Source organism: Naegleria gruberi, assembly GCF_000004985.1.
Source record: "Naegleria gruberi genomic scaffold NAEGRscaffold_3, whole genome shotgun sequence".
Lineage (NCBI taxonomy): Eukaryota > Heterolobosea > Eutetramitea > Acrasida > Naegleriidae > Naegleria > Naegleria gruberi.
This window is the reverse complement of record NW_003163324.1, coordinates 781,969-806,510: the sequence shown is the minus strand read 5'-3', so window position 1 is coordinate 806,510 and position 24,542 is coordinate 781,969. Positions and strand designations below refer to the sequence as shown.

Here is a 24,542-nt window from a genome sequence, read left to right as displayed (position 1 = left end):
TATTCTCGATGAAGAAGACAATGACGATGATGGAACACCAACTATTTGCACGACACGACTCTCCTTAAAGGTAGCACAACAACCAATTCCCTTTTCGTTGGATGGTATTGATCTTCAAACGGTTTCCACAACTTCGGCAACCATTCAATCAACAACTTCTTCATCCTCCATAATTAATAATAACAATAATAGTGGTTCCATCATTCTCTCTCCTTCATCCTATTCTTCGTTACCGCAGCAGCAACAACAAGAACAACATGGAGATAATAGGAATAATAATTCAAATAATAATGGAAGTAATAATAGCACTTCAACATTTAAACCAACATTACAATCACAACAACATGTGCCTTTCATGATGAGGAATAATGCCCTGTCGCCCACTTCATGTAATTCATCTGTTGGAGGAATGTCAACAACTCCATCCACACCACGAAGTTCAAACAATATCACACCAAGAAGCTCCAATGATACATCCAGTCTCAATACTCTAACTTCACCACATGAAGATTCGAATAATAATGGGAAACTACTTTCTGGGAAAATGTTCAAGCATTTGGCAAACTATTTGAATCATGTCCAAACGAAGAAACAACAAATTCATGAAACTATGGAACGAGAGGCAAAATTACACAACAATAGACTAGGATATGCCAGTAATTATCCAACTCCATCGACACCTTCGGCAGAAAGACTTGTATCTCCTACAAGTGGTTTACACGATTTGCAATCACCACTACAACCACAACGAAACAATCAGGGCTGGGACAATGATATTGTCTGTACTCCAAAACCCAGCAATGGTGGAGCAATAGATTATGCAATGAAAACTCCATCCACCCCTTCCTCACTGTCAGGTAATAATGTTGCCATTATTAATGGTAGAAGAGTGCCTGTGAATTTTAACACTTCATCCTCTCAATTGTTAAATCAGAAATCTCAATCTTTCTATCATGTATCAACTCCATCCTCATCCTCCAAAACCACTAATGTAACCTCTCCAAATAGTTCAGCACCTCTCAATAATGATAACAATTATCAAATTGGTAATAATATTCAAAAAGCAACAAATCCACCACCAACTAATTCCTCCAATGTATCATCACCAACTCAAAATAATTCCTCTAATCTTACAACAAGCCCTCCTTCTTCCAACATTCATAGAGTGTCTTCCCCAATCAATGATCATAATAATTCATTTTCTCATATCAATTTAACTGCCTCACCAACTCTGTCACCTGTAAAGATATCAGTATTTAATGATAATATAGTGGCTCCAACTTCAACCATTAATACTACTAATAATAGCCCAACACCTCTATCAGCAGTTTCAGTGATAACAGATAATTCTCATTCATACCCTACATCACCAGCACATAACAAACCACAACATCATAGAGTAAATAGTAATCCAACAACAGATCACCCCCCATCTCATTCAGAAAAGGGAAAGTATCCACTCAATTTGAATTTTAAAAATTCTATGGATGAATCTGATCCTTTCCATCATGATGGAATGATTTCTGTTAGATCGATATCAAGTGTGACAAGTTATAATGATCACGATTTACTGACACCTCGTATTGATATTGGAGCAGTTTATGGAGCAATAGTTGGAGTTGGGACCTCAATTACAAATCACATCAATGAGCAGGGAAACAAAACAGCCAGAAGAAGGAATACCAAACAAAGAGCTGCCCAAGGAAAGAGAAGAAGCAATTCAATGGCAGCTTCATCATTTTCACATCACCAAGATTTTGTTGTCGATATCAAACATCACATTAGTGATAGTGTTGCAGCAAGTGCTACCAATTATTCTATCAATCCAATAAGCCCAATACCTGCAGTGGATAATAATGGATTGGCCTTCTCTCCTCAAAAGAAACCTGTGCCTACTCTAGAAGCTTCAAAACCAGCAACAGATCTCTTAGTAGAACACCTCAAATCACCTCACACTCCAACTAAACTCATGTTTGGAAGAGGTTCCTCCACCAATTCTCCAATTCATATCAAGGCAGCCTCCTCTTCCAATTTATTGAGTTTTTCTAATCAGGTAGCAGCCTCTGCTCTAAAAGATCCATCAACACCAACAAAGGGAGCTGCACCAATAAGCGTGAGTACTCCTCTGAAACAAGTTGGATCATCTCTATCATTTTACATTCCCAAGCTGACTCCACTTTCAGAAGTAGCTAAGAACTCTAACATTATCATTCATGCTACTAAGAGTGGTTGTGTTGCATTGTTGGAGTGCGTTCTCGATGATACAAATGTGAACAATATAAGAGATAATCATAATGGTAATTCATTACTTCAGATAGCAATTCAATATAATCAAGTTGAGGTTGTTGCACTGATGTTGAGCAAGTTTGACATTAATCTCAATTACACAAACAAGATTGAAGGAACAGCTCTTCATGTAGCAGCCACAAAAGGAAATTGTGATGTTTTGACAATGCTCTTGACGGCTCTCTCCAAAACAGGTGTTAAAAAGTTGGACTGGGCCAGAAAGGACACCTATGGTAATGCAGCTATTCACTTGGCTGCAGATGCTAGAGATTACAAATCCATAGAAACAATGATCTTGTTGGGGGTTTCACCTACCCTCAAGAAGAGAGATTCTGGAGTCACATCACTTCATATTGCAGCATCAAAAGGATATCCAGAAATTGTGAAATTATTAATTGATTTCTATACAGAGCCAATTACTTTTGCCAATATGAGAGATGATAATGGTCTAACTGCTCTAATGAGAAGTGTTCTTTCTGTGCATTACAATGACAAGATGGAGACTGATGAGTTCTTGGAGAGATATCAACCTTCCTATTATCCAAATTCACCATTGGGATCACTGGAAAAATTCATTAGAACCAACTCTAGAAATTGGAATAAGGATTTAACTGATGCTGAAAGAAAGAATTATATGAGAGTGTGGTTATACCTCTTGAATGAAATTGATTATAAGGCATGTTGTACTGTCAAGACTATTGCTCATGGATTGAACTTGTTCCATCTGGCAGCCATGTCCAATAATGTTGTATTCTTACATTTATGTGCCCTCTCACTGCCAGAAGATCTCTATCAGAAATTATTTTACGAACCAGACAAGTATGAGGGATTCACTCCACTCCACTTGGCATGTTGGTTTAATAATTCGAATGTTGTAGAGCTATTCCTCTCAGTTGCCACTGAGAATCAAGATGATATTCAACAAAAGAGAAGAACTCTGGTTCCTTTCAGAAGACATACTGATTGTTCAGCTACGGATGTTTCAGATTTGGGATTGACAGCTGTTTCAAAGCAAATGTCCTCAAGTGACTCTGACATTAATACTACAGTCTTTCCTTCTAATGCCAAACTTGCTTTCCAACTTGGTGGAACATCTACATCATTACAAGATAGTGGCAGAGTGAATATTCCACAGTTGAAAGTTTCATTAATTGAAAAGAAAATTTCGCCACAACCAAGTCCTCAACAAAGCCCAGGTACTGCCAGATTCAAAAAAGGATTTGAAAAACTCTCCAACCTCATCAAAACTCCAAGAAGATCTCAAAGTGCTACTACACCTGAAGATCAACAAACTCCAAGGGATTCAGAGCCGAGATCTGGTAGATTTTTCAGAAGGAGAAGACCAACCATCAATGAAAGCAGTGAAGAGGATCAAGCACATCATGAAAATAGTTCATTTATTTTGAAGGAGAGAAGACTAGATCCAAGACATTACAGATATTCAATTGAGAAAACTAATTTATATGGAGAGACAGCACTCTATGTAGCAATACAAAGATTGAAAGATTTACTAATTGAAGAACAAGATATTCGTGATCCACTACTTCAAAAGAAGATTTTGGAAGCAAAGAAGAAGAATCAACAAGAAATTACAAGAACTTCACAAAATTTAACAAGAATTGATGCTACTGCCAATAATCCACTAGCTATTTCCACAGCATCTATTTATTCTTCTCCTTCTTCAACTGAGAAGAGTACATCCAAGTTTTTGAGTATGAGAAGATTGAGCAGTGTTCATTACAATATGGAAAAATATTGGGAATCATTTGCTGAGAGACTTTCTTCTATGGACAGCATTGTTCATTTGTTAATCATTTCCAAGAGTTCTCTCAAGGCGAAAAGTACGAGAAATAAGGATGTTTCAATCCACCATCTAGTTCAAAAGGTAATTGATGAATGTGACAAGCTTCCTGATGAAGGAACAAAACTTTCTTCAATGCACACCAATATTTCCATCAAATATTCTCTTTTTCTGAGTAAATAAATGAATTCTTTAACGAATGGTAATGTTCTTTTTTATAAACCAATCTATTGTTTGGATTCGTCAACATTATTAACTTTCTTGCTCTGAATTGTTGATTTTTGAGAAATTTTAAATTTGAAGTATGAGTTGATATTTGAATAGTATTAGGTAATTGTAAATTAGTAAATTGAATTAGTTCAAGTTCGTATGGATATCAGTTTTCTATCCAAATTTGGAACCTTACATCTAACTTTTTGAGCTTGTTCCAAATGAAAAACTATTAGAAATGGTTTAAATTAGCACCCTTCTGTTGAACTATTCCATCCAATAACAAAAAATGAAAGCAAATCTAATCTTTTCAATTGCAATTCTACTCTTGCTTGCCATCCTCTCTGTTCAAGCAAGTGACAGCTATCAAACTAAACCTCCAGTCGTTGTTGACAAGTATCACAAGCCAAAGATTTGTAAGAGAAAATGCTTAAAGCACAAGTGGATTAAGAAGTGTTTAAAGCACAAACTCGTTGGTCAAAAGAAAGTCTGTGATCAATATGCCATTGTCGGTGCTGGCAAATGTCTCAAACATAAGAAATATTCCAAATGTGACAAGTATAGCAAGCCAACAAAGAAATGCGTCTTGCATGCATACAAAGTAGTTGGATGTGCCAAGAAGAAGTATTGGAAAGTTTGTGATTCTTATGGAACAAAGAAGATTTGCATCAAGAAGGGCTTCAAGAAATTCTGTGCCAAACACAAGATTATTAACAAGTGTGTCAAGAAGGGATTTAAGAAGGTCTGCAAGAAATTCAAGAAGGTTCCAATCAAGAAGTGTGAAAAGAAGAAGGTTTGCGACAAGTACACTGTTGATTCCTACAATAAGAAGGTTGCCAAATGTAGATATGTTAAAAAGTGCAAGATAGTTTCATGGGCTAAGAAATGTGCCAAGTATAAGAAGGTTAAATATTGTAAGGAGAGAAAATCAGTTAAGAAGTGTTGTCTCATTAAGAAGAAATTCTTCTGTGCCAAGCATAAGACCATCAAGTTCTGTAAGCACAAGAAGACTGTTTCCAAATGTGTCAAATATCAAAAGAAGAAGTATTGTGCCAAGTCAATTATCATTCCTCCAAGATGTATCAAGAAGAAGTATTATAAGAAGTGTTTGAAACGTTCAAAGGGTAAGAAAATTTGTAAGAAATTCAAATTTGTTGGTGGAAAGAAGAAGTGTTGCAAGTCAATCAAGAAGAAGATTTGTATCAAGAGAAAGACATGCAAGAAGTCATCAAAGCCAATCGTCAAACCTTCCTTGTAAATTAATTTTGGCATTTGCTCACACTCTTAGTAATAAGTGAGAAATATTAATAACAAAATAAATTTAACTATTTCACAACCTTCTATTTTGAAACTTTCGATGATAATGTAATTAAAACACTTTAGTTATCATGAAATACATAAAGAAAAAATTTGCCGACACCAGGGATCGAACCAGGGACCTTAAGATCTTCAGTCTTACGCTCTCCCAACTGAGCTATGTCGGCTTCTTGCTTACATAATAAGTTATGATTACTTAATGTGATAACATTAGTACTAATTTCTCTTCTTTCTAAGATATAATTCATAAATTAAGGCTTCTTTCACCACACGAGAAATTGAGCAACATCGAGCCACATCATTACTTGGGAACCTGTGGTGCTGTAGTCTTTTGCCTTTTGTTCCTTTACAAAACTTTGTTTCAATTATTCTTATTAAAAAAAATGTCTAAACAAAAGAATACCAAATCATCAAGTATGTATTTTCACATTCCGATGATGAACCATTAAATATCAAAATTTGAAAAATCCTATAGCCCAATGGTTCGACAATGCACAAGTGAGTATTCTTGAAGAAGTCATCAGACAAAATGATGGCAAACCTTTCACTATTCAAGAGACGGAAACTGCCCACGAACAAATGAAACTCTTATCAACGAGTGCAGACACGAAGGGAATTAAATTCAGCTCTACAGCCTTGCACTATCAATATTATCATAGTAAATTCAAGAAGAGAGCCTTGCTGATGTATAACGTACTGAGTGGATTGTGGAGAGTGGAGAGTGTGACAGCACTGAGGAAAAAACAGGAATATAATGAAAAGACAATTTTGGATAAGTTTAACAAGTTGGTGAATGATAAAAAGAAGAGTAAGAAGGAGTATAATGCGAGTGAATTTTCTGAATTAATGACCTATTCATTAGTATTATCATCGAGTTGTAATGAGTTAATTGTGGATAAGACTGCTGATGAGGAAGATGTATATCATGATGAATATTACACAAACGAGGAAGTTTCAACAAATACACACAAACAACAACCAGTTATTATTCCTAGAGAATTCACAATAGAGAAAATTGACTTGAAAAAGAGATTTCTTAGAGTTGCTTCGATTGGTGGTGGACCTGGAAATGATTCTGCTGCATTTGTGGTTTTGAGAGAAAGTATGTTGAACAAAATATTCGAGAAGGGAAGTGAAATATCATGTGATTTGTATGATTTGGAAAAGAATTGGAAAAATTATCTTCCTCGTTTACAGGAGCTCACCAAAGATAGTTTGAGGTTGGATTTCAACAGATGTGACGTGACAAAAGGATTGGAAAATTCTCTGAATAGAGCTCTCAAAGATAGAGTTCAACACTATGATATTTTCCTTTTCAGTTATGTTTGCAATGAAACATCACATCTCACAAAACAAGCTGATGGAATCTTTTTCAGAGAATTATTTACCAATGCAAAACCTTACTCAATGTTTGTTTTTACAGATGTGATTGAATATGCTAAAAAGGCTCTTTTATATGTGGAGAGTGTTGCCAAATCAGTGGGTGACAACTTCATATCCTTCCATCCTCAATCTAATCAAGCTCAGGTCATGGCAATAATAAAATACTAATTTCGAGTTTATATATTTACAATTTCCTTGCTCATAGTTTTTCAAAATTTTGGTAAATAAATTCAATTATTAATAATTCTTCATTCCATATTCGAATTCCTCTCTTTGTTGTCTCATCATTTCTCTAATTTGATCATTAACATCAACTTCCTTAGTTTCAAATAATGATTCAATAAGTTTTGGTAAAGAGAAATAACCTAATTGATCTCCCATCACTAAAACCAATAAAACAATTGCCAAAAGTGCAACCAGACTGAAAATACCAGTCTTGGCATTTTCCCATCTATATTTCGAAATATCCACATTTAAATTCTTAATTTTTTCCTCACACTTTTCTATTTGTGATTGCAAGTATTTGATTTTAGTAGAGTTTTTTTCAGTATCCGCCAAATCATCCAATTCTTGTCGGAGGTTGCTGATTCTTTGTTTTTGTTCAGCTTCTTTTTGAACAAGTTTTTCCAACAGTGAAGCAACGTTTTCAGACATTTTTTTTAACAATCAAAAAATTAATTGTAATAATTGATGAAAACACGTATTGGCTCATCTGAGTTGTCGATGAAAACGTAGAAATTTATTCGTTTGATTGGAACTTTTGTTGCTTTTCAATAAAGTCTTGCATGGATTGAGCATTTTCGACAGAGAAGAAATCCATTGGAACACCAGTGTACATCTTGAAACTAGGTCTCATTACACCTGCATCTGTTTCAATAATTCTAAATTCTAATTCAGTAGAATCAGAAGCCAAATGACCCTTCTTGAAAGAGGCAAATAAAAGTGGACTAGTTGGAGGGCCATAAACATTGAAATCGACAATGAAAACTGGTCCAGTTCTACTAATATATAAATCAACAGTATCTGTTAAATATATTATTCAATCAGCAGCATATTCTAATAATGATATTCGAATAATGTAACTTACAATTCTCAAGTGGGAATGAATTCTTGATAAACTTTTCCCAAAATCCAACTAATTTTTCTCTATACATATCCTTGTCTGAAACCAAGAAGCTGTAAAAGTTTGAAATATCTCTCTGTGAAATACCAATCAAATTTCTATTCTTTACAAAACATCTGAATTCCATGGAAGGATTAACATCATACCATTTTCTCAAAGCCAATACTCTTCTGACCTCCTTTTCAGGGGTGTAATCAGTGCAATTGTTGTAAGCTTGCTGAACGTCATGTGTAACGAAAGAAGAACTCTTCAAAACGAGGAAAACATCAGAAACTGTTTGACATCTCAGTAATTTGGAATCACTGAGCATCCATTGAGCATCTTTTGGTGCGCTCCAATTCATTTTAGGGAAAACTTCTTCATACTCCTCAATTGCACTTGCAATTTCCATTTGTAAAGACGTAAATTCAGGAACTTGATAATCATCCTCATCCGAATCTTGTTCATTCTTTTCTTGTACTTCCTTATACTTCTCCTCCTCTTCATCGCTGTCACTGTCAAAATTTGGAACTTTTTGAATGTTATCAATCGATTCCGGTAACACCACACCATCATGTTTCAAATATTCAATAAAATCATCATTTAAATAAATTAATTTCGAAAGAATTGTAATTCTCTTTGGTGTAATTTGTGGATTTGTCTTTCCATCATATAAATAATACCAATTTGAAATAGAACATTGATTCACTTCATCCATCAATAAATAAGGTTCAATATTTTCCTCTTCATCCTCCTCCCTGCATTCGGCACAATCTTCCTCCGAGCAACATGAATTCTTTTCTTCTAACATTTTTTTTCTAAATTTATTTTCTTCAAAATCAAAATTTAATTCTACTTTTCTTTGCAATAATAATTTTTAATAGTTAATAATTAGCAATCTATCATCACATCAAGGAATGATACAGGAACAACACTTATTATCAGTGAGTACACTCCCTTTTAATTTTGATAAAATTCCCTCCACGAGAATTTCAATTAGTCGAATCAAAAAAAATGTCAGGTTTTACCTTTAATTTTGGTGGAGGTGGTGGTGCAACTACACAACCTGCTTCAACAACAACTGCAACAACTACTGGTGGCACCACAGGAGGAGGAGGAGGATTTTCTTTTGGAGCAAATACTACACAACCAGCCACAACAACAACTGGTGGAACTACTGGTGGATTTAATTTTGGTGGTACAACAAACCCTACAACAACAGGGACTACAGCCACAACAACAACTGGTGGAACTGGAGGATTTTCATTCGGAACCCCTTCTACTACTGGAGGAACCACCACAACACAGCCAACAACAGGAGCAGGTTTTAATTTTGGTGGTACAACAACAGCCCCTACAACTACTGGTGCCACAGGAACAACAACTAATACCACAACAACAGCTCCTACAACTGGATTTAATTTTGGAGGATCAACAGCCCCAACAACAAATACTACCAATCTCACCACCACAAATAATAATACTACAACAAATGCTACAGTCACACCACAACAACCAATCACTCCAAAAACACAATTCCAAAAACTTCCAGACCAAATGAAAAAACAATGGGAACAATTTGAAAAGGAAAAGACCGAAACTAAAAGAAATGCTATGGATATTGTTAAACAACAAGAAAATTCGAGCGATTTGAACAAGTTAAAGAGACAAATTGAAAGAGTTGAAAAGAAAATTAATACATCTAAAGTAAATATCACACGAGCAAAGGATAATGTGGAAAGAATTAAACATGATGTATTGGTCGAATCAAAGAATGCAGAACAAGCTCAAAATAATTTTAACAAGCTCAGATCAGCCTACACCAACACTGATCCAAACTATTCATCGACCTATTTCATCAATACAGCTCAAAAATTGGAACAAAGAATGCAAGAAATTTGGAAGCAAATTGAAGATGTCGCTCAAACTCTTTCACACAGTGAGGCTTATCAATTACCATTTGGTCAATTACTTCAAGGAACAATTGTTTCACAACAACAAGCTTTTTTCAATGCTGCTGCTAGGTTATCTGTGTTGCATGAAAAGGCTAATGAGTTGAGAGATGAATATATTCGTACCTATCAAATTAGAGGTGATCCTTTCAAAGAACCATCCAAGACATCCAAACCATCTTATAATTATTCAAAACTTTCGAATTCTTCCTCTCTGCCTGGTCTCAATATTCCAACAACTCAACCAACCACCTCTACCACAACTCAACCTACCACTAATACAAGTGGATTTAACTTGGGAACAACAAATACAGGATTTGGACTCACCAATACTGCCACAACAGGAACAACCACCACAGGTTTTGCATTTGGAACACCAACCACCAATACGGCAAATACTGGTACTGGTTTTAATTTTAGTACTCAAGCTGGATCCAGTTCAAATAAGCGTAGAATGTAATAAATATTTACAATTTATTCAAAGAATTTATTAAGCCATGATGTAAACCAGGTACCACTTGTTTCCTTCTCCACTTGTTTGTTTGCTTTAGCCACTTTTTCCACATTCATATGTACTTCTCGTTCTGCCTCCTCAATTTGTTTCTCTTGTTCATTAAGATCCTCCTTCATGTCGACAACCAATTCCCTCATTAAATCCAATTTAGACAATGCTTCATCAAGGCCCTTATTTAAATCCAACTTCATTTTGGTGGTTTCATCCTGTTGGTCACGATGGAGAGCAATTTCCGATTCATAGTTTTCCACTCCCTGAAATAGTTCTCTTCTGCTATTATTATGAGAAGATCGATTTGATGCTGTTTTTTTCATTGTTTTTAAAATCTTAATTTGAAAGTTCTAATAATAAATCAACACAATCATCAATGATTTGAATAATTTATTATTTGATGGTATTGTACCAATATAAGATGAATTGGCGATCTGAGTTTGACCTTAATTATTTCCAATAATGATCCTTTTGATTTACCATTCAAAAGCTCTTTGATTCTGACCCCAAATGCGTATCCTCCTTATCTCACTAATAAGGTGATCAAGAGATCCTTTAACAACTTTATTTGGTCTGATCTACAACAACACAATCAATCAAGATAGCAGTCGTTACATAAGCCGATAGTACACCAGTATCTCTCTCATCAAACAAATACATGGGAGAGAGAAAACCTCATTGTGAACAGTTTGACAGAACATGACGAACCAGTTTTTGAATAAAAAGGACCTACAGGTAACTTCTCATTCTCTCCAGAGAAAGAATCTACGGTAATTGGATATAGTGAAGAACGCAATAGACAGATAACAACCACACACCCCCTGAGAATTGCTATCAGCACCACCATCAAATTATTTGCTACATGAGCGATTTCGTCGTATGCAGGAGCCTCAATAATTAATCACAACAGCAATAATAACATCATCATCACCCTTCCCTAAATTATTTAAATAATCCATCTTATTCCAACAACAAATAAGCACACCCCATCACCACAAAACTAACAACCAATCATGGGAGGAATTATTTCTCGTTCTCAAAAAGCATCCCATGATGATAATCCCATGTCATTATCAGATTCCTACGATCATGGCAGAAAAGGACGCTCTGCCTCTGAGCCCAAACAATTAAGCAAATCATCATCAAAGAAGAAGAATAGTGCAGCAACATCAAGTAAGAAACAAGAAGAGACACCGAAGGATGAAAACGGCCCACCAACCTCTCTCAGACTCTCTGCTCGAAGATATAGTCAACACCTAGATTCAACTATTAAACAATTGGAAGATGAGCTGAGGAGTAATCATTCCCTGGCACACGATGATGATCAACCTAATCAAGATGATGAAACATGCTCGATGAGTTCCATGAATAGTCGAATCAGTCGAAGAAGGGCAAAATCAGAGCTTGTCCCAGCCACAAGTATAAAACAATTGGACATTCCAGTTGGAATTGAAAAACCAGCCAGTATAACTACGGACGGTTTGAGTATAGAAGATGCTTACAAACAAATCTTGATGAGCTCCTCATTGGGAAAGTCTCACGAGGAAATTCTACATAGAATGCCTGCAGCCAAAATGAAAGTTGCATCATCAACGAGAAAGGGGCCTAGGGATGATAAGGATTCAATCATTAAGGATCAAATGAAAAAGGCGAAGGCTTCGAAAGAAGAATCGAAAAGAAAGTCCAATGGAATGAACCGTTCAAGCTCTCGTAATGGTCTTGATCAATCATCTTCAATGAACAGATCTAGCTCAAGAACTGGACTCAATCAAGCTGATAGTGGAGAGAGTGGTAGGTCTAAGAGTCGAACCAACTTAGAGTTCTCTAAATTTGACAATTCATCATCATCTTCCAATAGAAGAGAAGAATCTAAAGTAAGTCAACAACCCACTTTGACAACCTCAAACGTTGTTATTAATGGAACTAACCACAGACAAGAAATTAATAGCAAATTGTTAGAATCTGAATCCTCAACATCCACCCTTGTACAAAAAAATCCAAATAATCAACAACAAGCGTTGCCTGCTGCAGATAACAATCTCCTAGTATTAAATCCTCTTTCGAATAAGAAAAAGAGGAGAAAACCCATAGCTCCAGAAGAAAAAAATGATTCAGGAGTTCAAATTACAGTGCTAACACCAGACGACAAAGAAGTTTCAGCCCAATCCAAACCTCACCTCAAATGGCAAGAACAAAAGAAAAGAAGCCAAGTTAAATTGCAAGTCAATAAGAAATCAGATGAAGATTTCCTCTCTGTAGGATCAAAAAAAAAGAAAGTTAAAATACGGTCTGCTGAAAATATTGAAATGGTCATTGTTAAATAAAATACAAGTTATAGAGAAAATTTATTCATCGTGCATTCCTTGCTCATCATCACTGTCATCCTCAAAACCACGATCACGATTTTCAAAGAGCAAGTTAGCAGCCATTTCTTGATTCTTATCACAGGCCAAATAGGCTTGAATGGCTTCATTCTTTGTAAATCCTAAACCAACAAGTTCGTTAATCTTTCGTTCATCATCTTGAGAAATGAAAATTGTTCCTGGTGGTGCTTGTTGTTGAAGTTCCTCACCAGATGGTGGATGTTCACCTCCAGTAGTAGTAGTTGGAGTAGTTTGTGGTTGAGTTCCAGTAGTTCCAGTAACTGGACCAGTTTCATTAATAATTTCCAAAAATTCACGAGGATTAGATTGAATGATTTGGTACAATTCCGGACTAACTTGTGATACGTGTGTCAAGAATTCACGTAACAAAGTTGGATTTTGTCTGATAGCATTTCTCAAATTGTTAAGTTGTGGTGAAAGGGTGAACAAATCACGCAAGCTGAATCCTTGTTGATTTCCAGCAAGAGCAGAGGCAAGACTACCTCCTTGTGGTGGAGTAGGTAAATTACCACCATTTTCTTGCATCATTTGCTTGACATTTTCAGGAATACCAGAAATGAGGAATTCAGCAGCAGTAGCTCTATCATAGAATGAAGCCTTCATACACTCATCAATATCATTTCTATCATAGCCCATTTCCAAAAATTGTTGCACTGTTTCATCATATTCCGGAGATCCAGGACCACCTGGGATATTTTGTTGTTCTGTTGTTGTAGTTGTTGTTGTAGCAGTAGTAGGAGTGGTGGAAGGAGTAGTAGTGGTTGTAGTGACTGGAGTAGTTGTTGAAGGAGTAGTGGTAGTAGTAGTGGCTGGAGTAGATTCGGAACTTGGTTGTTCAGTAGTGGTTGGTTGTGGTGTTGTTTCTTCTTCCTTCTTCTTAACTTGAGCAGCAAGTTGCTTCTTCTTGGCAACGACAATGACAGCAACATTGGATTGAATATTGGCTGATTCAATGGATTGTTCATCAGCTAATTCCTTTCCTCCATAAATTAATTTCATTCCATTAGAACTGTATTCTGTGGCATCTTCAACAGATTGTTTCAATACTTTGATCTAATTATTGTTTAGATATTGATTGGTTCAAAATATAATGTATAACAAATGATATTGGTGTAGAGATGATGGATTAAAAAGAAAATACAATGTTGTTAGTCTAATCTCAAAGCCTTCATCAAATAACACGTACCGTATCTGTTGGATTTGCTTCGAGAGTAAATTGTCTCTTGAGGACTGTCTTGAAGGTGATTTGCATTTTTTTAATTAAAGTATTCTTTGAACTCGTAATCAGATTTAAATATTATTTATTTTTAGATTGGTTCCGTTTTTGTTTGTGTCACACAAAGAAGTTAGAGCAAGTAAGAATTTTTGTTGTTCATATTATTAAACAAATCTTGTGATGAACCCGACCTCAATAAACCCATTCTTCTAAATCAATTATTTCAAAATGTTGATGTGATGCTTTATTAATATTTATAAAATTACATCAGTATTGAAAATGATGGAGGTGAGACAATTAAGCAGAGAGCTAAAAAATCAATCCTCACCTCTTCCAATAATTTTTCTAATCAGTGAACTTCCAACTCTGATTACACCATCAGCAACTGATTGAAACATATTCAAAGGTGTATTTTCATCATGAGGATTATAAGCTGAATTATTCATAGTACGATTGTCACTAAATGATTTAAATCTTGTATGAATGGATTCAGGACTATTGGAATCGCCTTTATATTCTCTATATACAATTGTTGGAGGTGAAAATATTTGAGGTGGAAAGAGTAAATTATTCGGATTGGTAAGCAGTGATGATTTCTCAACAAATTTGCTCACTTCTGATCGATAGTTATACAAATTCATTGAGAGAGCTTGGATTTGTTCTTTGCATTCATATCGGGAGTGAGTATCTTCCACACATTTCAAAATATCATTCAATTGAAAAGCTGTCTTTTTCAGATAGAAATTGCTAATATCCTCAGCTGATTCAAATTCTATTCTTCTTTTTGATTCTCTTGATTCATTCCGATTTGAAGGAGTTGGTTGTTTGAGTGAGGAAGATGACGAGTTGTTTTGTGATTCCATTTTTTTTGATTGAAGAATCAAATTTGGTCAATCAATTTTAATTCCGATATATCTTGAATCCTATGATTGAATTATTTACAATATTTACAATAATTTAATGAAGAGTATTTACAAAAATATAGTTGAAAAGTTTGACCATGTGTGGGGATTTCTGAAATTCAGATTTAAATTCAAAGAAATCTATTGAACCATCCCCGTTAACATCACACGTTCTCATGGTTGCTTCAACTTTACATTCCACTAGATTCATCAGTTTAGTTTCAATCAAAATGATATAAATAAGACTTACACTCCTTATCTGAGATTTTATGTTTGCCTGCTGAAAAAACAACTCGTAATGCTTTTTTAACTTCTTCTCTTTGAATATTACAACTCCTGTCAACATCTAACAGTTGGAAAATTACTGAGAACAGACACAATTGAGTATTACAAATATTGTAAACTTACATTTTAGCTTTTCTTCAAATTTACCATTCATATAAATACTCAAACCAATTGAGAAATCCTGCAAATCAAGATAACCATCTCTGTTTTGGTCAAACACTCTAAACAATTGTTCCTTCACATAGCATGTTATTCCAAAAGTATCAATGAAATTGTAAAAACTTGTTTTGTCCATTAGACCATCAGCTGTTTTATCTGAACTTGCATTCTTAAATATTTGTAATAAATCTGTTCATAATAAATATTCAATTTCAAACAAATTTAGACGAATAATTGGATTTAAGAACCTACGTTTCATTTCATCAATTCCCATCGAGGATTTCTCAGAGACAACTCTCATCACTGAATAGAGAGCACTCTCATCAGGATTGGAACTGAAAGAAAAGACCTTCCCTGAATTTCTCATTGTTGTATCTGACATGAATTCGTCATAGACAAAATTCTTTACTTTATTATTCTTCTGTTGTCTGATTGTTTCAACATTTCGTATGTATTCATTCAAAAGCATTGTCATTTTCTTTTCGGTTGTGTGATTCTCAGAATGTTCATTCTTTAAAACTGCCCTCAATGCAAACTTGTGAACAATTGCAAATCTTGTGAAAATGTTGAGAGATGTAAACATCAAGAGACATAATTGGTCGGATTGGTCAATGCATTCACAGAAGAGATAATTTCTGAATCAGAGAATGCATTATCTATCACCTCTGGAGGAAGAGATTTTCTATGGGATTTTGCCAAAATATAATCCAAATCAAATGTAATTAGACTTTAAACACAAACCCAGACAACTTGTTGGCTTTCTGACAGAGTTTTTGATTAATCCCAAAGAAAAATAGAAGCAAATTTCAAGAATGAAAAACAATGCAAGTATTTCCAAATCAATCATATAAATTATTACAAAATTGTTAATTGAATTCAATAATAAAACAAATAGATTTTATCCCAACAAAAAAGATAACAAAAATCGTATTTTCAATTTTAAAAAAATGTTGCGCCAATCTCAAGCCATTCGTTCACTTCTTGTTAAGAATAGTAGCAAGGTGATGACTCCACCTTCCTTGATGATGATCAATAAGAATTTTAGAAATTTTAATACAAATCAAAAGACCTTGTCGGAAGTTCCAATTTATGTTCAAATTAAAGAGTCTAACATACCTCCTTCTGTCCATGCTAAAATCGGAAGAAATTTATATAGAAAGGATAATCATCCTTTGTGTATTATCAAGACAATTATTCAAAATCACTTTATTGAAAAGGCAGCCAAAGGTAGGTGATTTATTGGAACAATTAAATTTATTGAATTGAAAATTAGATAATGGAAAGGTTCAAATTTTCGATGAATTCCATCCAAAAGTAACAACTGTTCAAAACTTTGAAAGCCTGTGTTTCCCTTCCGATCACATTTCTCGTCAACCAACTGATACATACTATTATGATAGCTTACATTTATTGAGAACTCACACAACAGCCCACCAAGTTGAAATTTTACAAAAGGGTCACGAACACTTCCTTGTTGCTGGTGATGTTTATAGACGTGATGATGTCGATGCTACTCACTATCCAGTTTTCCATCAAATGGATGGTGTTAAAATTTTCCGTAAGAAGGATTTTATTGAATTGGTTAATAGTGGAAAGGTTGACTTTGTAACAGGAAAACAATCCGATGCACTAACAAAGATTGATGTTTCTCAAAAATCATCGGAAGAAATTCAAGCTGCATTTGAAAATTATTGTATTCAAGAATTGAAGAATGATTTGGAAGGATTAGCTAGAGCTCTCTTTGGAGATGTTACTATGCGTTGGAATTCTGATTATTTCCCATTTGTGGATCCAGGTATTGAATTGGAAATTGATTTCCGTGGAAAATGGTTGGAAGTTTTGGGTTGTGGATTAATTAAGAAGGATATTATGCTTAATGCCAAGTATGACCTTAACGAATATACTGGTTATGCTTTCGGTGTTGGTTTGGAAAGATTGGCAATGATTTTGTTCGATATTCCTGATATTAGACTTTTCTGGAGTGAAGATGCTAGATTCCTCTCACAATTCTCACAAGAAATTGTGAATAGTCCTAAATTATTATTGAATACCAAATTCAAACCAATTTCTAAATTCCCTGGATGTTATAAGGATATTTCTATGTGGGTTGACTCCAACTATAGTGACAATGATTTCTATGAAATTGTCAGAGAATTAGCAGGAGATTTGGCTGAAAATGTTAGCATTGTTGATGATTTCACTCATCCAAAGACTGGAAAGAGAAGCAAATGTTATCGTATCATGTACAGAAGTATGGAAAGAAGTTTGACCAATGAAGAAATTGATGAAATCCAATTCAAGTTGAGAGAAGCAGTTCCACAACAGTTGCCAGTAACATTAAGATAAATTTATTTCATATTTTGCTTCACATCAAGTGCATATGTTATTTCTTTTTAGTGCAAACAACCTAATGAACTTGTATCACGTTCTCTCAAAAAGGGTGAAAATCATTGTACAATTCACATTCTGCTTTGAATAATTCCATAAAATACTCATTATTGTTGCATATTTCCGTAATAATGGCCCATATTTTGTGGCATAACTCCTTGGACAACTGGAAAACCAGCTCCAGCTTGATTGGCTGGAATCATTAGAACAACTCCACCTTGTTGCTGAACTTGTTGTAATTGAGCTTGATATGCAAGCATTTGTTGAGCTTGGAGTTGTTGCATGTGATTCAATCTCATTTGTTGTTGTTGAGCAGTAATTGGTCTCTTGGCAGCTAATTCTCTTTCAGCTTCACTACCATATCTTTCTCTTGAATTTGGTTTAAAGGCATACTCTACAATAATTGGCTTACCAGAAATGTATTGTCCATTCAAATGCATCTTGGCAGCATCTGCAGACTCGAAATTGTCATATGATACAAAAGCAAACCCTTTGCTTTCCATTGTTTCTGGATCTCTTTGAATTCTTGGTGTATTTTGTATCATGACACCAAATTGTCCAAATAATTCTCTCAAAATACCTTCATCACTGACTCCAACAGGATCCAAATTTCCGACCCACAAATTGGCACCAACATCCAAATTCTTTGCTGATTTATCTTGATCGTAACGATTTAATTTCATTGGTCTTCCGAATAATTTAATTTGATTCATAACTTGAATGGCATAATTAGCATCATGTTCATGTTTAAATTCTACAAAGGCATAACCAGAGTGTGTATTAGTAATACGATCACGTGGAATTTTAGCATCTACAACAGGTCCCATCTGCACAAACAATTCCCATAATAATTCCTCATCAACTTGTTGATCCAAATTTCCCACAAATATTGTAGCCTCCTGATTACGTTCATATTTGGCAGCCATCATGGTTCCACCTCCACCACTTGCTCCATTTGCTGATGATGACATTTTTTTAAATATTAAATAAAATTGAACATGTATAACATTTTAATTACTAATTGAACATGTATGACATTTTAATTACTAATTACTTTCAATGTTTAAATATATTAGAAATATAACAAATATTTAAATATATTAATATTTAAATTATTTATCATTAAAGTTCTTTTTTAAAATTGAAGAATAAAAAATGAGTAAATTATGCCCTTATTCAACTCTCGGATTAACAACCGAAGCATCATTGAATGATATCAAACAACAGTATAAAGTTCTTGCACTCAAATACCATCCCGATAGAAAAAATCTCTCGGAAAATAATGGTCTCGATGAAGAAGAAACGAAATTTATTGAAATTCAACAAGCTTACGAATTATTGAGAGATCCAAAGAAGAAGAGGCAGTACGATAGAGAATATCATTTAAATAAGTATAATTTGGAGAAACAGTTGGTGGGAAATATTTCCGATTACATTTTGTTATCTGAAATGGAATATGACCAAGATGAGGATGTTTGTACTCATAAATGTAGGTGTGGTGGAGAGTACACAATTCATATGGAAGATGTGCTTAACGATTCAAATGAAAATCAAGATGGTGGATGTTTCAAATCCTATAACATCAATTGTAATAATTGTAGTTTGATAATCCAAGTGGAAAATGATATGGATGATAATTTTGAAGATTTTGACGAATAGTTTCAATCCCATTGTTGTCCATTATCAATTAATCAATTAACTTTAGGATATCATTTTCAATGACTCAAACAACAGAGCTTGTTCGGATGCTGGTTATCAACCAAATTATGAAAAAAGCAGAAGATCATCTGGCTAATTGTTCAAATAAATCATAAGTTTATAGTTATTATTAGTAGCAACTTCTTCAATCTGACAATACATAGATATTGAATTGAAACATTTTATTGATATTGGCTATTGTGTGGATAACATGTAAGCAGCAAAATATCGGAATAACCTCTCGGAAGATGGTTTTGTAAACTTGTTACCCAAACAAAGTTAGCTCGAACACGTGTTTGCCCTTTCATTTTCTAATGCAAGATCGTTCGTTCAAGAGAGAGAAGGAGAACGGGAACTTAAAGCCACACAGGAACACAATAAATTCTACAAGGCTTTTCACCACAGCGCGTCAATCACAAACAACAGCCAAAAAAAATGTTTACAACTAAACATATCGTGTTAGCTGCTCTCTTGTTGAGCGTAGCTGCTATAGTTTCAGCTGAAACTTTCTTCTATGAACCTTTCCATGCTGGATATGAAGCCAGATGGGTTAAGAGCAAGTCTAAGGATAACTATGGTGAATGGAAACACACTGCCGGTGAATGGTACGGTGATGCTGAAGAAGACAAGGGTCTTCAAACTGGTCAAGATGCTAGACACTACTCAATCTCTGCTAGATTCGATAAACCAGCCGTCTCTAGAGGTGATAAGCCACTCGTTATTCAATTCTCCACTAAACATCCACAAAGCATTGACTGTGGTGGTGCTTACTTAAAGTTCTTGCCAACTGGTGCTAGCCAAGAAAACTTCAAGGATGACACTGAATATAGAATTATGTTCGGTCCTGATATCTGTGGTTCTGCTACTAGAAGAATTCACTTCATCTTCAACTACAAGGGTAAGAACTTGTTGTGGAAGAAGACTGTTCCATGTGAAACTGATCAACTCACTCACATTTACACTGCTATTATCAATCCTGATGCTACCTATGAAGTCCAAATTGATGGTCAAAAGAAGGAAAGCGGAAGTTTGTATGATGATTGGGACTTTTTGCCACCAAAGGATATTCCAGATCCACAAGCCAAGAAGCCAGCTGATTGGGTTGATGAAAAGGAAATTGTTGATGAAACTGATAAGAAGCCAGAAGACTGGGATCAACCAAAGTATATTTCTGATCCAGAAGCCAAGAAGCCAGAAAACTGGGACGAAGAAGAAGATGGTGCCTGGGAAGCTCCTCAAATTCCAAACCCAGAATACAAGGGTGAATGGAAGGCTAGAATGATCCCTAACCCAGCTTACAAGGGTGAATGGTCTGCTCCACTCATTGCTAACCCAGATTATGCTTTCGATGAAGATGTTGCCAAGTATAACGATATTGAATATGCTGGTATTGAAATCTGGCAAGTTAAGGCTGGTACTATCTTTGATAACATTATGGTTACTGATGATTTGGATGTTGCCAACGAAGCTGTTCAAAAGGTTGTTGAACGTGCCAAGAAGGAAAAGGAAGCTTTCGATAAGATTGAATCTGCCAAGAAGGCCAAGGAAGAAGAAGAAAGAAAGAAGAGAGAAGAAGAAGAAAAGAAGAAGCAAGAAGAAAAGCCAGTCGAAGAAAAGAAGGCCGATCACGACGAACTCTAAATTTCTAAATTTTGATAAAATCCTAAAAAAAAATTATTTACAAATTATTTAATTCTAAATTTCACAAATTCTCAAATGATTAATTGAAACAATTATGTGGATGATGAAATAATTGAACTAGATGTGATGACATTTTATGAATCAGATTAACAAAATAATCCCCAGTCCAAAACCTTTAAGGATCTGATAATTTTTGAGAATAATTGGAATCGAGGTGATTGTGTGGCTTCTTGAGCATTAGAATATTGAATACAAGGATCATTGAGAGTGATGAGAATGTCAGTATCAATTTCCTTCAATCTTAAAACCCAAACAAATACTGTTACCAAATCCAAATCTCTATTCTTTTCCACTTTCATTTGTCCAATACCACCAGCAGCAAAATCGGCATTTGGGAAATTGGTAGATTTTGTCATTGTAGTATCATCAAATTCGAATAAGAAGGAACGATCATTTGGTGCAACATGGTTAGCAGTGGCCAAATCGTCGAACATGAATGATGTCACACTTTGGTTTGGCTCCTCACACCTTCCGAGAATTTCAATAATTACTGAAGGACAACTTGATGATTGTGATGATTGTGAAGGCACTTCCAAGTTATCAGTCCAAACTTCCTGATTATCGGGAATTTCTCTAAAATTTGAAGAATCCAAATAGCTTGATGGTAAATCAATACACATTGCTCCTCCGAACAATGGTTGAGTGACGAGTGTTGTGTTATTTGTTTGATTTAAAGACATTTTTTCAAAGTTTTTAATTATTCATTTTAAACAAGCTAATTAAAGTATTTTCAATGATGTGCCTTTTGGTACTATGGTTTATTCATTCTTTATGAAGATGTATTGAATTCCTTCTGGTGGAATTCTGCCACAATTGCAAATCGTCTTATGGGATCACTATTGCTACTAGTTGTACAGAAGAGGCAGGTCTTCCAGATCTATCCTTCATAATTTACATCATTGAAAATGCATTTTAATTAATCTTGAGTGGAAAAAGTTCAACGTTGGTTTTTGTTGAAATCCTCGAAAAAGTTAGAAACTAATCCAAACAAGAAAGAATCGCCTCTTGTTTTATTTTTACTTATTACTCGATTTCATTTGTTTCAAGTATAAAAATTCAAACAACTTTGAATCAATGGTGAATAAGGATAAATTTCTAAGTTTTGTGGAATAAATTTTGAGTAATGGAAGTGACAACACTTTTCTTTCAAAAATCTTTAAAATTTTGTTTCATTTGGTATCAAAACAAGTTGTTTTACTCATTGTTTGATTCCATCTAGGTCAATCGTAGTCACCTCACGTTAAATATTAATATCTTCAAACAACCAATCAGCAAGTTCTTTCCAATACAAAAAAATGTCCTCAAATAACGGTGGTGTGGCTGATCCTGTTCATCCCTATCGTGGAGTTCGAGTACAACTCACAGAATCTGATGATGAACAAGATAATAATAATCACACCCAAGAAGATGAATATCAATCTTTTGTCGCAAATAATAATAACAACAATTCAAGTAGATTTCAATCACTCCGACAATTCTTCTCATGGAATAGAAGTAGTAATAATAATTCTAATAATATCGATACACCAACACCAGCTATTAATGATACACCAGAACAAGCTACAGAAACAAGATCTCCATTCCCATTTTCAAATCTAAATCCGAATTTAAGAAGGAGAATTGTGGTGTTAATGGTAATATCGATTCTTTTTATCATAATTATTGCTATTCACTTTATACTTGTGGCAGCTTTTGTTAAACCATCCTCATCATCATCCGATAGTGGACAGGAAAATTCTTCTGATACTTCAAACGCAAACAGTTTTCGAACTGTTTTACTCTACACACTCACAATTCCGAATGCAATTTTGTTTTCATGCATTGCTTTTTGTTGTACGTGTTTGTGGGGAAAGAGACTTCTCGCATTATGTTTAAATCATAATAGATCCACCTTGATCAGAAATCTCAAATATTACATGTTAAAGTATGGACTTGCTCGTTATGAAGGAGAACATGATGATTGGGAAGGAGAGGAAATTTCTGAAAGAAATCAACGACTTTTAGAATTATTACAGAGCCGTGGAATGGATGTCAATTCATTGAGATTAATGATGATTGATAGAGATTTTAATGCAAATGATTATGATACTCTTTTACAATTAGATGGGCATCATGCTGAACCTAGAGGTGTTTCAGAAAACACTCTTTCACGTTTAACAGTATACAGAATACCTCCGCTTTCAGCTGTAGAACATTCCAATGATGATTCAGAGCTGTACACTGGAGTTCCTACCAATGGAGCTAATTCAAGTGCAAACAATGAACAAGATTCATCTGTGCCTTATTGCTCTGAAAATTTAGGAAGAAGTCTTTTAGAAGAATCTTGTTGTATTTGTTTGAGCAAGTATGAATCTGGGGATGTAGTTTGTACTCTACCAACATGTTTACACAAATATCATCGTGATTGTGTTTTCCAAGCATTGAGAATGAGGAATCAATGTCCTATTTGTAAAACAGCTATTTAACTTGTAAATAAGTGTATTTATTTGTATATAAAAAATATAAAGTTATTGAACTAGTCACATGTCTACCTGTTGAAAGTAAATTCAATACTTGAATTGGCAACTCCCGCTTCTTTGTACAATTTGCACTTGGCGCCAAAATTGTAAAAATGTAAATAAATTCATTCATATGGAAAACTCTTTAAAGATTTCAATGAACCAGGCTTTGAGTTGGAAAAACAAACATTAAAAAAACAAATCAATATGAGAGCAACTGACTACGGCAAGAGAGACAGCAAATCATCACCAAAACTCGATGAAGACTCTTATTATTTATCCGATTGTAGGGATGAGGGCTTCTCAATTATTGGAGACAATGATTTTCTCTCCACAATAATGGACAATACACAACGACTTCAATCAATGGTACAGAATTGGAGTAGTAAAATAGTAGAGTCGAAAGAAGATAGGGATTTTCTAATGGATGATGAATTTGCCCTTCCTTAAATTGTTGTTTCAATTGAATTGAAAATTACAAATTATAATAGCATGCGAGATGAAACAGGATCAAATATTTTGAGATTGTTTAATTAAACGAGAGAATGATCAGTTAACTTATTCTACTCCTACATTCGAGGAGCATTCGAATATATTCTGATCAATGTAAATAATAGCCCTTATTACTGTAAAAAATAAAATAGCAACCACCTTATTGTTTATCCTTATTCTGTTTGCAAAAAGCATTAAATTAGCTTGATCAACTGCCTATTCAATGGTCGAAGAAACTAAGAAAGATACATTTAACATTCCAA

At 34.6% G+C, this 24,542-nt stretch overlaps 14 protein-coding genes and 1 non-coding gene across 15 annotated transcripts; 9 read left to right on the top strand and 6 right to left on the bottom strand.

Moving 5' to 3' along the window:
• Positions 1-358: 358 nt before the first annotated feature.
• NAEGRDRAFT_45829 (uncharacterized protein) lies at positions 359-4,270 on the top strand (the record flags this gene model as incomplete). Its single annotated transcript, XM_002682522.1, has 1 exon — positions 359-4,270. One exon carries the CDS (start codon positions 359-361, stop codon positions 4,268-4,270), a length of 3,912 nt encoding a protein of 1,303 aa, XP_002682568.1.
• A 316-nt stretch (positions 4,271-4,586) lies between these two features.
• NAEGRDRAFT_78099 (uncharacterized protein) lies at positions 4,587-5,635 on the top strand (the record flags this gene model as incomplete). The annotated part of the gene is made up of 2 exons (XM_002682521.1): positions 4,587-5,588; positions 5,609-5,635. The coding sequence occupies one exon, from the start codon at positions 4,587-4,589 to the stop codon at positions 5,553-5,555; it is 969 nt and encodes a 322-aa protein (XP_002682567.1). The 3' UTR covers positions 5,556-5,588; positions 5,609-5,635.
• Positions 5,636-5,708: 73 nt separating this feature from the next.
• On the bottom strand, positions 5,709-5,781 carry NAEGRDRAFT_t28. Its single transcript has one exon. It is a non-coding gene; the product is annotated as a tRNA-Phe (tRNA).
• Positions 5,782-5,997: 216 nt separating this feature from the next.
• Positions 5,998-7,165, top strand: NAEGRDRAFT_62483 (uncharacterized protein; the record flags this gene model as incomplete). The annotated part of the gene is made up of 2 exons (XM_002682520.1): positions 5,998-6,028; positions 6,090-7,165. The coding sequence occupies 2 exons, from the start codon at positions 5,998-6,000 to the stop codon at positions 7,163-7,165; spliced, it is 1,107 nt and encodes a 368-aa protein (XP_002682566.1).
• A 571-nt stretch (positions 7,166-7,736) lies between these two features.
• On the bottom strand, positions 7,737-8,817 carry NAEGRDRAFT_30015 (uncharacterized protein; the record flags this gene model as incomplete). The annotated part of the gene is made up of 2 exons (XM_002682304.1): positions 7,737-8,020; positions 8,085-8,817. 2 exons carry the CDS (start codon positions 8,815-8,817, stop codon positions 7,737-7,739), a joined length of 1,017 nt encoding a protein of 338 aa, XP_002682350.1.
• A 296-nt stretch (positions 8,818-9,113) lies between these two features.
• Positions 9,114-10,511, top strand: NAEGRDRAFT_45826 (threonine-rich protein; the record flags this gene model as incomplete). The annotated part of the gene is made up of 1 exon (XM_002682519.1): positions 9,114-10,511. The coding sequence occupies one exon, from the start codon at positions 9,114-9,116 to the stop codon at positions 10,509-10,511; it is 1,398 nt and encodes a 465-aa protein (XP_002682565.1).
• Positions 10,512-11,569: 1,058 nt separating this feature from the next.
• On the top strand, positions 11,570-12,819 carry NAEGRDRAFT_78098 (uncharacterized protein; the record flags this gene model as incomplete). The annotated part of the gene is made up of 3 exons (XM_002682518.1): positions 11,570-12,347; positions 12,415-12,430; positions 12,490-12,819. Coding segments are annotated over 3 exons (1,122 nt in total), but the record flags the coding sequence as incomplete, so codon positions are not given.
• Positions 12,820-12,847: 28 nt separating this feature from the next.
• Positions 12,848-14,192, bottom strand: NAEGRDRAFT_78097 (rad23 protein; the record flags this gene model as incomplete). The annotated part of the gene is made up of 2 exons (XM_002682303.1): positions 12,848-13,993; positions 14,127-14,192. The coding sequence occupies 2 exons, from the start codon at positions 14,190-14,192 to the stop codon at positions 12,902-12,904; spliced, it is 1,158 nt and encodes a 385-aa protein (XP_002682349.1). The 3' UTR covers positions 12,848-12,901.
• A 281-nt stretch (positions 14,193-14,473) lies between these two features.
• On the bottom strand, positions 14,474-15,981 carry NAEGRDRAFT_78096 (EF-hand domain-containing protein). The gene is made up of 4 exons (XM_002682302.1): positions 15,755-15,981; positions 15,467-15,691; positions 15,309-15,422; positions 14,474-15,259 (listed from the first exon to the last, which is right to left on the bottom strand). The coding sequence occupies exons 1-4, from the start codon at positions 15,975-15,977 to the stop codon at positions 15,114-15,116; spliced, it is 708 nt and encodes a 235-aa protein (XP_002682348.1). The 5' UTR covers positions 15,978-15,981; the 3' UTR covers positions 14,474-15,113.
• Positions 15,982-16,527: 546 nt separating this feature from the next.
• Positions 16,528-17,848, top strand: NAEGRDRAFT_29964 (uncharacterized protein; the record flags this gene model as incomplete). Its single annotated transcript, XM_002682517.1, has 3 exons — positions 16,528-16,729; positions 16,776-17,090; positions 17,178-17,848. 3 exons carry the CDS (start codon positions 16,528-16,530, stop codon positions 17,846-17,848), a joined length of 1,188 nt encoding a protein of 395 aa, XP_002682563.1.
• A 341-nt stretch (positions 17,849-18,189) lies between these two features.
• On the bottom strand, positions 18,190-18,801 carry NAEGRDRAFT_2646 (uncharacterized protein; the record flags this gene model as incomplete). The annotated part of the gene is made up of 1 exon (XM_002682301.1): positions 18,190-18,801. A coding segment is annotated over one exon (612 nt), but the record flags the coding sequence as incomplete, so codon positions are not given.
• Positions 18,802-19,063: 262 nt separating this feature from the next.
• NAEGRDRAFT_4868 (uncharacterized protein) lies at positions 19,064-19,438 on the top strand (the record flags this gene model as incomplete). The annotated part of the gene is made up of 1 exon (XM_002682516.1): positions 19,064-19,438. A coding segment is annotated over one exon (375 nt), but the record flags the coding sequence as incomplete, so codon positions are not given.
• Positions 19,439-20,023: 585 nt separating this feature from the next.
• NAEGRDRAFT_60237 (uncharacterized protein) lies at positions 20,024-21,229 on the top strand (the record flags this gene model as incomplete). Its single annotated transcript, XM_002682515.1, has 1 exon — positions 20,024-21,229. One exon carries the CDS (start codon positions 20,024-20,026, stop codon positions 21,227-21,229), a length of 1,206 nt encoding a protein of 401 aa, XP_002682561.1.
• Positions 21,230-21,375: 146 nt separating this feature from the next.
• NAEGRDRAFT_62472 (uncharacterized protein) lies at positions 21,376-21,969 on the bottom strand (the record flags this gene model as incomplete). Its single annotated transcript, XM_002682300.1, has 1 exon — positions 21,376-21,969. The coding sequence occupies one exon, from the start codon at positions 21,967-21,969 to the stop codon at positions 21,376-21,378; it is 594 nt and encodes a 197-aa protein (XP_002682346.1).
• Positions 21,970-22,584: 615 nt separating this feature from the next.
• On the top strand, positions 22,585-23,754 carry NAEGRDRAFT_62471 (uncharacterized protein; the record flags this gene model as incomplete). Its single annotated transcript, XM_002682514.1, has 1 exon — positions 22,585-23,754. One exon carries the CDS (start codon positions 22,585-22,587, stop codon positions 23,752-23,754), a length of 1,170 nt encoding a protein of 389 aa, XP_002682560.1.
• Positions 23,755-24,542: the final 788 nt, after the last annotated feature.